The 11,829-nt window shown below is 40.9% G+C and overlaps 1 protein-coding gene across 1 annotated transcript in view; it reads right to left on the reverse strand.

Annotated features, from left to right (window-relative positions):
- The window catches only part of ECT2 (epithelial cell transforming 2), a 30,607-nt gene extending 22,593 nt beyond the window's left edge, over positions 1 to 8,014 (reverse strand). The window contains exons 1-7 of the mRNA XM_074911740.1: positions 7,903 to 8,014; positions 4,943 to 5,096; positions 3,827 to 3,906; positions 3,633 to 3,725; positions 2,539 to 2,721; positions 1,883 to 1,972; positions 745 to 852 (exon numbers count right to left, since the gene is read on the reverse strand). Coding sequence (XP_074767841.1) covers positions 745 to 852; positions 1,883 to 1,972; positions 2,539 to 2,721; positions 3,633 to 3,725; positions 3,827 to 3,906; positions 4,943 to 5,072 — 684 coding nt within the window. The 5' untranslated portion in view covers positions 5,073 to 5,096; positions 7,903 to 8,014. The remainder of the gene's footprint in view (positions 1 to 744; positions 853 to 1,882; positions 1,973 to 2,538; positions 2,722 to 3,632; positions 3,726 to 3,826; positions 3,907 to 4,942; positions 5,097 to 7,902) is intronic.
- Positions 8,015 to 11,829: the final 3,815 nt, after the last annotated feature.

Consider the following 11,829-nt stretch of genomic DNA (forward strand, 5'->3'; position numbering starts at 1 on the left):
GTTAGCAGAAAGGAGTGCTTGAACAGAGCTAGAGAATAGGTCTTCTCTTCCAACTGAAAGATTAGAAAGACAGACTAGGAAAAAAAGCAACAGCCTACTAACAACTCAAACAAGGGCAAGTCAAGGGACATAGGCATTGCTATGTCAGACTCCATGGTACAAAAAAACCCTATAAATTTGTAGTTACTTGTCAACTGGATATTCATGTCCTGAAGGACTCCCTTTCAGAGTTGTTAGAAAAAAAAACAATTTGCATATATTCATACATAAAGAAAGCATTGAAAACTTATACATAACAAGTTAAAATAATTTTTAAAAGAAGATGCACACAAATCCAGTACTAAAAGTCTTTTACAAGTTATCTCAAAGTTTGTTTGGACAGTCAAAAAAGCAGGCGTGTTGATACATAAACACTTGTTCATTGATGAACAAATGTTCATCAGTGTCTTAAGTATTTTAAGTACTGATAATGTCAGTACTTCACTAGTTAAACATTTTGGTTCTTGTTTTTTTACTATATTTGAGTATTTCAAAATTTCTACGTTCAGGCAATTATTTACATCTTCAGAGACAAAAACATGTCAAAGCTCAACTCCAGATGAAGATTGAACTCATCCTTACAAGTCATTGTTGTTAGTACAGGAAAGAAAACCAGCAACTTAGGGCTGAACTATAATTTACAAACTTAGTCTACAAGAGCCAAATTCTGAAAGTTTCCAGGAACACCAACTCAAGCTTACATACTCTGAATTTGTCTCCATGTGTTGAGTTAGCCACCAGATGTGTAACTTTTGAGCTAAAGTCCTTTCGAATGATTCCACCCATATGATGAACCAAGGTCACAAGCTTAACCTGAAAAATAAAGATTAAATAAGTTTTCAGTATATCTTTTGAAGTGTACAGTGCAGAGAAAGAACAGAACAAAAGTAGTTTATAAAGCAGGCTACAGGAATTTACATTAAATGTCTAGGAACAGAAATACTCCAATGTGTTCTTAAAACAATTTGTTCACATCTATAGGAGAAGATAAAGCTGATAGAGCAGAAGAACTATCAATTAAAAAAAAAAAATACAGTCCTGCTGTGTAGCTTGAGGAAGACTACCCAAGCCACCTGTACTCTCATGATCATCATACCTTCACCTTTTCACACATAACAGATCTGAAGCATGTTTTTCTCATTGATTTTCTACCTGAAGGGGTAATTGACAGAATTTACACAAGATAACAATTTGTTCAATTTAAATCTAACAGATCAAACTTAACTACCCCTAACACTGGGCAACGGCTTTTGTTTTGGTTTGTTGTTTGGGGTTTTTTTTCCAGATGAAGATGTGGAACCATATTGTTTATTCCCTGGTGTCCAATAAGAAAATTAGGTGCCAACTGCATCACTGAAATGGAATAGTGCTACAGTATCAAGCCACTTCATACCTAGATAGGTCAAGACTAAAGTTCTGATACCATAATAGCAAGATAGCATGGCATTAAGATAACATGTCTGCAAATGCTCTGAACAGGACAACAAAGCTTTACTTGGCCACACTACTACCTGTGCATGTAAGAGAACACTATTGGATAAACATCATCTAATCTGAAGCCTCAGTCTACAAATCTTTAAGCCCTACTGATTTAGAGCTGTTTAGTGTCACTCAACAAAAAGTGACCAAAAATGGCATGGGCAGAATTAGTTGGACAAGGAAACAGTTTCGTTCCCATCCTCAAATATCGCTGCCTCTGGACATGCAAGAAAACAAAAGAACAATTTATTCCCCACATACAAGCTCTAGTGAATACTAAACCCTGTGGGTGATAGCAGAGAAGAGTATTTCGGGAAAAAAAAAAAAATCGTTTTACCAATCCAAAGGAAAAATAAAATCTTACTAATTCATCTTTCTTCCTGAATCCCGTGAAGCACAGTACCAAGTTCAACATACTTGCACAGTACAGTGGACGACAGGAGAAAGGTAAAGGCTGAAAGTAAGAAAATAAGCTTATTAGTCAAAAGTATCAAAAGTATACTGCTTCCATTAGAGCTTTAGCATTATCTTTAATACAGTACTCTTGCTCCTAGTATTGAAATGCTTCAGACACTAGTCTAAGTCTGTGCATTCAGTTACAGCTCAGCTCCAGACCTGCCAGTGTTCTGATAAAGTAACTAGAGCATCCCAAGTTCCACAGGTAGCGCTCCATGCTTTTTTCACCCCTCCCCAATCCATCCCTCCTATGTGACAAGATCTGAAAATATAAAGATTCTGCTGGAGCATCATTTATGTGCTGCCTTTCCTAATGGCAAAATCCCAACTAGTGGGTCAACAACTCCAGTAAGTACTGCAGTAGTTGTAGCCTTACTGCTGTCTCCCCGTGCTTTCTCACTACATGCAGTAGTCTAACACAATACTACATACTTGATTTATTCAAATTCTCTTGCTAAGATTATTTATGATTGACTGACAAAATAGTTTTTATTTTGAGCACTTAATATTTAGAACTCATTGCACCAGAAAACTACTCAACTGATTTCACGAGAAGGCACATACCTCTCCTTTTTGTGCACAGTGCAGTACCACTGGAGGTCCAATGACACGGCAATCTGCTTTGCAGAGGTTGTTAAAGATAGAATCTTGGAAGTCTGATACAACAAAGATAGTCTCAAATTCTGGGGAATCAGAATCTCCAAGCTCTTCTAACGTGTCTGTCTTTATGTAGGGCACTTTAATTTCCTGGATGAAGGGGAAAGCATTATTCAGGCAACATACTTACACCAGTGTCAAAACTCAACTGATTTTTATTTTGGACCATGAAAATAAAAAGTATGATTCAGATTCCAGAGACAGACTCTTAGGATTTGTGAAAGCTGAAAGAGATGTACTGTTCTCCAGCATAAGAATAGCTATGAACTGCACCTAAAAGAATGTCTTAAAACAATTACTGCTTCTGAAGAATAAGAACTCTGGTTACTTTAGTAGTTTATGTATCAGTTCACACGGATATATAGTTTTGAAAATATCTACAGATAGAAAAAAACAAATTAAGCACAAAAGAGAAATGAAACTTCAGACTGTCAGGTTAAAATATTTCTGGATTCTACCAAAAAGTAGTATCCATCTCGCAACAGCAAGTTCTGTGCTGCATAAGATCTAAAGAACAGAAGTCAATTTTGCTTACTGCTTGATGTTTTAAGGGCTCTAAAAACTCTGTCTGTTCCAATCTCAATCATTAGTTCCAAATTTTATTTTCCTGGTTTTCCACATCAAGAAATGGAGAACCACTTCTTATACTTAATTTTAAATGCAGCTTTCAGTTGAAAGAGAAGTCAGTTAACCAATTATGAAGTCAGTTCATAGCAAAAACTTATGTGTTGACTGAATATAAGCATGCAGTTGAATGTCTCCATCGATATTTCTATCCCCCTGTTAGAAAACACCACTAATTAAGAGCTGGAGATATTACTTCTGTATTTGAGAAAGTGTAAAAGTGCCAATTTTGACAAGCTTTAAGTAACACCATCAGAAACATTAGCATATAGTGACCATTATGCCCAATTAATATAAATTAAAGCATGTGCACATTTCCGTCCCAGTGAAGTACAACATGCTGCATGCAAGCACACGTGCTTAATTGCATGACATACCATATGAATAATACTTTTTATTAGTTTTTCTTCTGATTTACCAGGACTAGTTTCCTTTATCTTTATAACTGGTACTTCCATTATCTTAATGGTCTGCAGAAGAGGAGACATTAAGAACAGAACCAAATTGGCTACTAGAAGTCTAAAAGCATACCATCTCATTCCAGGGACTGTTTTACCTTAGACCCACATACCTCCAAGGCTTTCAGAAGCTCCTCATGTTTCCCTGCTTCCTGAACCAAAACCACTCTTGTTTCTATTTGAGGCATTTCTTCTGTTTATAGAGAAACAAGGATAATATTTGCCTTTTAATAGAAAAATCCATGTTAGGTCTAAATTAAGCAATAATGCACAGAACACAGGCAGATTGCAACCTTTCAAGATACCTTGATTATCAGGAACAAGCCTAAAAGTAAGTGTTACCTCAAGAAGCCCGTCCTTTAATTAAGGCACACCAAATTGACCATAAAGCCTAAACTTTCTGGCATATGGTAAAACAAGATCGTACAGTTCATGACCTTATAGTCAAAACAAGAACATGCAAGAAGAGTCAGCAAGGGCAAAAAGAATAAAACAAAGAAAAGAAAATCAACAGAATTATTGACTTATTGACAATGCTTCTAGCAGAATTAGATACTAAGACTTGCTGGAAAACAGACACCTGGTATCTTCCCTAGTTTCTGTGCTTCCTGGATGACAAGGTTCATTACTTCCTAGTAACTGCTCAGTTTCACCAAGGAATATCAGAACTTAAAGTTAGATATCTTACTCTTTTCCTCCATGTATTAATAAGCTTTCAAAATATTAGGAGGAAGGGACAAGTGTCGCCTCCATGTCATTTGCACCAAAAAGACTGCCACTGGATTTTGGCTACTGCATTGCAAGGAAAACAGAAATATTTCTTGGGTTTTAATTTCAAGATTTGTTCTTGACTTACGTTCAAGCTCAGGACTATTCATCTCTAAGGTCTAGCTGTACACAACAGAGCAGCTGTAGTTTCCAATGGTGTCAAAACCTCACCTAGAATGATTTATTCCACAGAAGCATCAAATGGAACTAACAGCTTTCTAGACATCAGCCAGAAGACTCATTTAAGTTCATGGTTGTAACCCAAATTTTTGTAACAAGATGAGTTAAAAATTAAGACAGTTCCTTTGTTGGTGAAAGGATACTAGAGCAACACCGTTTTGGCTACCCTAATACAATTTCATAGCACATCAAAGCATTTTTGGTTTTTCAAAGTCACTAAATACCTGCAAAGTAATCAGTCATTACAACACAGTAGTCCCAAAATAAGCTTCTCCCATTACCTTCAACATCCAAAATAGATCCAGGAAATACATGCTCTTTGGAGGTTTCTATAATTTTTGAATCAAGAACAGAAGAATCAGCCAAGAGGCTCCTCCCGGTTTCAGACACCAGGGTACTGTTGTCAGCCATGACCGTGTCTTATTTCTTCAACAGCTGGAACATAGGTGTGGTAAACTAAGTTACAGTTGCAAAAAGCTCATGAATAAGAGTTCTATGACTAAAGCAGTCAGAAGAAATTTCAGACTTCTGAAAAGCAAAAACATTTAGACTCATTTAAAATCCCACTTACACTGATAGAGTAGTTCTAAGAGGAGCATTAGGAGTCACACAGTTGGTAGAAAGGACTTACAATAAACCTGTTACAGAAAAAATTCTGAGCAGACGGCCTACCATGAAATTATTAATTGGCACAGAAAGCTGCAGAGAGGGTCCTTCACCCTGAGCAGCAAGGAAACACTAACTCTAGCCTTTGTTTTGAGAACTTTCACCACAAAACATCAACAAACTAAAAGCACTTGTTTGCTTCAGTGATAAACAATATAAACTAGATTTGAGACCAAGATTAGCATTGTTAAAGGGAAACATTAGCAGAAGAACTAGGGTACAGAAAGCATCTTGCCAAAATTTGATTTTTCAGGTGAACTGGCTAGAGTTACTGTGGTTACATAAAAATGACCACCCAGGAGTGGAACTTGCAATGTTTACTCAAAGAAAAAATAGGTTTCTCAAAACACACAGAAGTCTCTACAAAGTTAATAAACATATATACGTCTATCTGTATGATCTAGTCTACTGCCCTATATTAACCATAATATAGTAGAAGTAGCCATTCATCACCAGGTAGAAAGGCCTTCCATCTTCTCACAGATAGAATATACATAGCTGTGCTCTCCCTGCCCACCAAACAAGCTTGTCACATACTGGAAAGGCAGAATTCTAATTCCTCTCATTTTATACAGGTAGCTACCTGAATCTTGTACCAGAAAATCTGTTCTAAGACACCTACTCAACACGCAGTACATTTTCCTCTGTGCGTGAAGCATGATGCAGGCATTTCCTGTGATTTAGCATTCACACAAAGTTAAATATTTGTACAGTGATATCAGAAGTTAAGTAGAATAGCCACTGTATCTGATCTCTGATATTCTGTATCACTTTAACTGAAATTCTCCTCATGACTGTCAACACCCCTTTAAAACAGTAGCCACCCAAATAATACATTAAAACACTGTCTGAAAGAGGACTCATGAGGTAGCAAAACCCTTAGAGAATGGCACATACTATTTTTCAAGGTGCGAAATGCCTGTTCACTTACATAGCAAAGTAAAAATCAGAAGACAAAAAACAACAGGTGTTTTGACATAACAGCAATATAGAAAAGAATTTATCTTCTAGAGTTCGGAAGATCATGTCTGAGACTCCTGGACAGGATTCGTGTCTTCATAATACATCACGTAAATTCCTAACACAGTGATGAGCAATAAGCCAACACTACAAATCTACCATCATTCCAGGCATATTCAATTATCAGAATGGCCACCTTAGTTGCAATTTCGTCACACACAGCTGTGCAGGCTCCAGAGAACTAAGTTTCCTAGCAGTAAATCCCGGTCACCCAGCTAGTTTATCTCAGGAAACCCTGAGACCTAGCAAGAGGAGAAAGTAACTTTAACCAGAATCTTTAGGGATCACCTGTTCAGAAGGTTTTAGAGATAGCAGTGGGGACTGTTATACAGTTAACTCTTTTTTGGCAGAGAGGGTGAAGGGAAGCATAATCTTGGAAGATTCAAACCATATTATTAATAATCATTAACACAGTTATACGTAAAATCAGACCAAAAAACCCCAAACCCTCAAGGGTACCATTAAATTTGAAACCTACAGATTATTTTTAAAGTCAGAGACATGAATATGATGTCACGCTGTTATTGTTCTACCTAAGGACACACACTTAAGAGAACTTCGTAGCATATTTGGGACAGGTTCATACTTTGGGCTGGGCACTGATTTTCTTTATGGCTTTGCCAATTTATTTATTTATAGGGTTCCATTCTGGGTGCCTTTTAAAAAGTAGCCCCTGTTCTAACAGTCACATACTAATTAACATTAGTCACTAAGCTTACACACTGAGAGCACCAAGATACTGAAGAGAACAAACAGCACGCAGAAGATATTAACATGGCAGTTTTCCCTCATATAAAAAAAGGGCGAAAGACAGAACATCATCACTACAGGATTGAGGCAGACCTAAATGCTCTTACAGCATTACACTTATAAATAACCCCCCAATAGCTTATGAAAAGCTCAAAGGTCACAAGCCATCCACATGCTAAAGTGTTCTTTAAAGCATAGAAACAATATTTTAAAACTTCCCGTGTTGCCCTTTTCCCTCCCGAGGAGCTACCCAGAAGCGTGGTCAAGCTGCCTTACTAGCAGGTGGCCGGAGGCAAGACCAGGTATCACCGGCTACTCTCACCTTAGGAGCCAGCAGGTGCCGGCGGGCACGGACCTCCTCCCTGCCCAGAGGGGGTTGCCAGCGGCCTCAAGAGAGCCCAGAGCCGCGCTGAACCGCGGAGCTGCCCCCAGCGGCCCGCGGGCCTCACAGGTGCCCTGGGCACAGCCCCGGCCCACCTCGGCCGGCCCCGCCCCAGGCCGCCCGCACTCGCCGCTGCCCTCCTCGGGCTCGGGCTCGGCGGCCGCCGCCGCCGCCCCCAGCCCCAGCCCGGCCCCGCCGCCCCCGCCCGCCGCCGGTGCCCAGGGCCGGCTCTGCCCTCACCGCCGAGGCCACCTGTCGCCAACCGCAAGGACAACCACCGCCATGAGCGGCCGCCGCCACCACCAATTCAAAAAGCGAGCCGCCGCGCTAAGTGCGCCGCGGATTGGCTGCCGGTCCCACCGCCCCTCTGCAAGCCGCCACCTCATTCGACATCTCTCCGAGATGTCCCGCCCTTTTCCCGACCTTTTTGGACGGTGCTTCGATTTTTCCCTCGCTGATTGGATGCTGCGCCCGCCGCTCATAGCCGAGCGGTCTCCTATTGGCGGTGGGCCGTTTCCTGGGCAGGCGAACAGGCGTTGTTGGGGCACCCGAGAGCGCGTTGCTGGTTGGCTGCGGGAGGGCTTCCAACGGTTCTAACGGCCGCCGGGCCCGGATGGAGCGCCGGGCCGGGCCGGGCCGGGCCGGGCCGCTGTCAGAGCGCCGGCTGCGGCCCGCTTCAACGCGTGTCCCGGGGCCGCATGGCGGTGGCGGTTGTCGGCTCGCCGGGCCTGGCCGTGGCCGCTCCCCTCCTCCTGCCCTGATCCAGCCCGTCACGGCGTGGTCACAGCGTGTCCTTCTGACCGCCTTCGGGCACTGCGCCAAAGGCAGAGAGATAATTACTGTGACCACCGTAAAAATATTTAATGCTATTAATAATTTAGTAAGCTCTGCCCAGCCATGGATATTGGTGGGTGCATATTGTGCAGAGTTTCAGAATAATCGGTTTCTAGGAAAGAAGGGAAGAGAGCTGACAGGAGAAAATGCGACTGGTCGAGATGAAAGCCAACCAGCTGACTCAATGCCACCAACCCCAAAACAAATTAATTATACCAAATGCTTTCCTGTCCTTTTTCATTTTCTCTAATACTAAAACTTCCTGATCTGGAAGGGAATTCTGTCATAGGGGCTCAGTATTTCAGAAACCTGATTGAGCATAACGTCTCGCTGGCTTGATAGAATGAGAGAGATTTTCTGTTATATGCTAAATTCTCATATGCCAAATTGAGTTCTTAAATCTTACTCATTTTTTTAATACTACAGATTTTTATTGGTTGAGGCATTTTCATGACTGATCCAGCAGCTGTTAGTGCTAGTAAGAGCCCATTGACTGTTTACAAATTGGAAGAAAAACAATAGGAAAAAGCAGAAGATGATGACAGCAGGTGTTGTTTATGTGAATATAGATTTGCTGGTGAGGTATGCATAAATTGGGACTATTTTCTTGAACAAGTTTCAGAATAACAGCTTGGACACCAAGGAGGACCCTTCAGTTTTGACACTTGAGTTAGCCAGTTATTACACAGTCCTACAATTACTTTATTTCATACACAGCAATTGCAACAATGACTTACAGTCAAAATACAACCTAACCTGAGGTCCTTTTGTCACCCTGAAGTACCAGTTTGGGCCATCATTTTGCAGTTCCAGGCCAGGCCAAGCTTCACTGGCTTTTCCCCTGTTCTGTTCTTTCTCTGTACTCTTACAAAGTCCTTTTCAGGCAGGTCTTCAGTTTCCCTCACACCCTGAACCAGGGACCAGGTTTCTCCTAGGTTTGGAACAAGTTCTGCTGTATTGGAGTCGATGTTGTTTCTGCAGTATGATTTCTGGAAAAGATACTGGTGAGTGTACATTAATATCTACTTAACCTCTAGATCCCCAAAAAAGATATATAAAATGTTGTGCCTGCAAAGTCAGGAGAAGCATATTTATCAGGGCTGAGGATTAACAGGTGATCACTTCTCAGTTAAAGGTTTAAAAAGAATGTGAATGATACCTAAATAGACCTAAATGTCCAGTATATAAATACAGGGTCACTAAGCCTATGGAGAGTGACTTGGGCATTAGTTATTTTTGGAAAATACTTGAAAATCCAGAATTACAATCTCATAAAGCAAGTGGGGTAGTCTGATGAACCCTCTAAGGCTCTCCTTCCTGAGACTGACAGAATTTAGACAAATTTTAGGTAGCATCACTTAAGAAAAGTGGCTAAGATTTTTCTTAATCAAGTGCATTTATTTGCACTAAAATTTAGATCAGGACTGATGACAAAAAAAATTATTCTTTATGTGTCTGACATTTAAAAGTCTTAAGTGCTTTTCTTACAAAAGGCTCTAAAATAGAAACACCTGTTATTTTTTGATGGGCAAAATGTAACATGCAGTTGAAACTTGCTGCTCTTTCCAGTTACCTAGACATCAGTAACACAGGAATATAACATTTATTTAATAGTTAGATAGTTTCATTTCTCAGTAACACCCACGGGGAGAAAGTTCCAGGGGATTAAATCATTAAATGAATCCTGTTGTATCAGCTTGTGGGAGCAGAGATCTCATACCTTGTGGAAATAGACAATGAGGCTACATCAGAAGAGCTGATGGAACCCCGAGAGGCCTGAAGGAGACCTTGGTGGGTGCCCTGTGTTGTCTCTGGAAGTTGGTTGTCAGCAACCCTTTCCTGGCTTCAGGGTGTGAGTTTATGTAGGTAGATTGCTTGTCTCCTAGATATCTTGTAAGCGTTTGGGGGGTTATTTTTAAAGAAATGAATCTTTCTCAGGCCACAGTATTTTTATTTTTTTTTTTTCAACCGACTTTACAAGCACCTGGAAAAATACAGATTCCTCAAAGAGCTATTGATTCAGTTTAGCCAGAGCAGTAGATTTCAAAATGTGAGGAAGGAGGGAGAGCAAGCACAAGATATATGTGGGGGTCAGTGGAAGCATGAGAAACCTCAAAAAAATTCCATCCAGCCTTTTTATCTCTCTTTTGAAAAGATAAATAGATGACAGTGCAGTGGGACTAGACCCAGTTTTGCTGGAGGTTTGATAACAATGATTTTTGTTGAAAAATATAGGTACAAATTATTAGACTCAAGGATCCCGGGTGCGGACTTTAAGGGCAGATGCTTGGGAAAGCAAGGGAATGGGAATATGCAAAGCAAAGGAGGCAGGGAGCACGGCACGAGGTAAAAGAGAAGGTGTGAGCGCAAAATAATACAGAAAGGGACAGCTCGGTGTAAAAAGCTTGAGACCTCAGGAATCTCACCTTGTGCTGCTTTCTTGACAAAGCTTCTTTCCTAACGGCCCTTTCACATCGGTAGTCTACACAAAACTGACTGTGAAAATTACAGAAACTCCATCTGCTGTTATGGAAAAAGGTTAAAGATGCTTGAGAGTCTTATTGCCTCACAAATTCCAGAAACTTTCTTCTGCAACCTTTAGAATCAGTAAGGTTTTACTTCAGTTCCAGTAAAGCTGGCTTAAAAGCTGACCTTTTCCTTCTTAGAAACATATTTTTCTTTTATTACCTTTTCATGTCAATTTTTAAAGGGAACTTGTCCTTTCCAGGACTCTCACTTATATTTCTATGACTTTTTGCTATAATGAATTCATTTTTTAAAGCAACATTATTGTTGAAATTACTGCATATTATTTTTTTTCTGCATTAGATTCATAATGCATGTGAATCTGGCTATTTAAATAAATATTTTAATTTGCTGAAGATAGGACTGTATTAAGTAGTCATTTGTGTCAAGGCTGAATAATATGGGGTTTACATTTTCTGTGTGTTGGGGATGAGAAAGACCCAGTTAGAAATTTTTGTCATCTTAGGTACAAGAAATATTCCTGTGTTAAACCAAAATTTGTCACCTACCCAAGGTAAAAAAAAAAAAAAAAAAAAAAAAAATCCCAGTTCTAAATAAAATTATAGAATAAACATACTTTTTAAAAAAATAATCTTTCTGGAATTGTTTTGTGATGCCTTAAATGGGGAACAGTATGGGGTTTTAGCTGAAATAAGGGTGTTTCTCATGGAAACACGCTGGATCTGGGATGCTCCCGGGTTGCCTGGAACTGCTCCCCTTGGCAGCGGCTGGGCCCAGGGCACACGGACAAACTGCCCCAACGCGGAGCTGCCGCCGAGCCCGTCTGCTGGCGTGACACCCCAGAAAATGGGGACTGGGGCGGGGGGGGGGGGGGGTGTTCGCCGTGGGTTTTTCCCCCCACAGAACCGCGCCCACTCTTCAGCCAGCGCAGGGTGGGCCAGGGCTGCGGGCCCGGGGGGTGTCTTGGGGCGCGGCCGCGGAGCTCCGTCAGCCCGCGGGCGAGGCCGGGCACGGCGCCTTCCCCTGCGG

The sequence above is a fragment of the Athene noctua genome, chromosome 8 (assembly GCF_965140245.1).
Source record: "Athene noctua chromosome 8, bAthNoc1.hap1.1, whole genome shotgun sequence".
NCBI classification, from domain to species: Eukaryota; Metazoa; Chordata; class Aves; order Strigiformes; family Strigidae; genus Athene; species Athene noctua.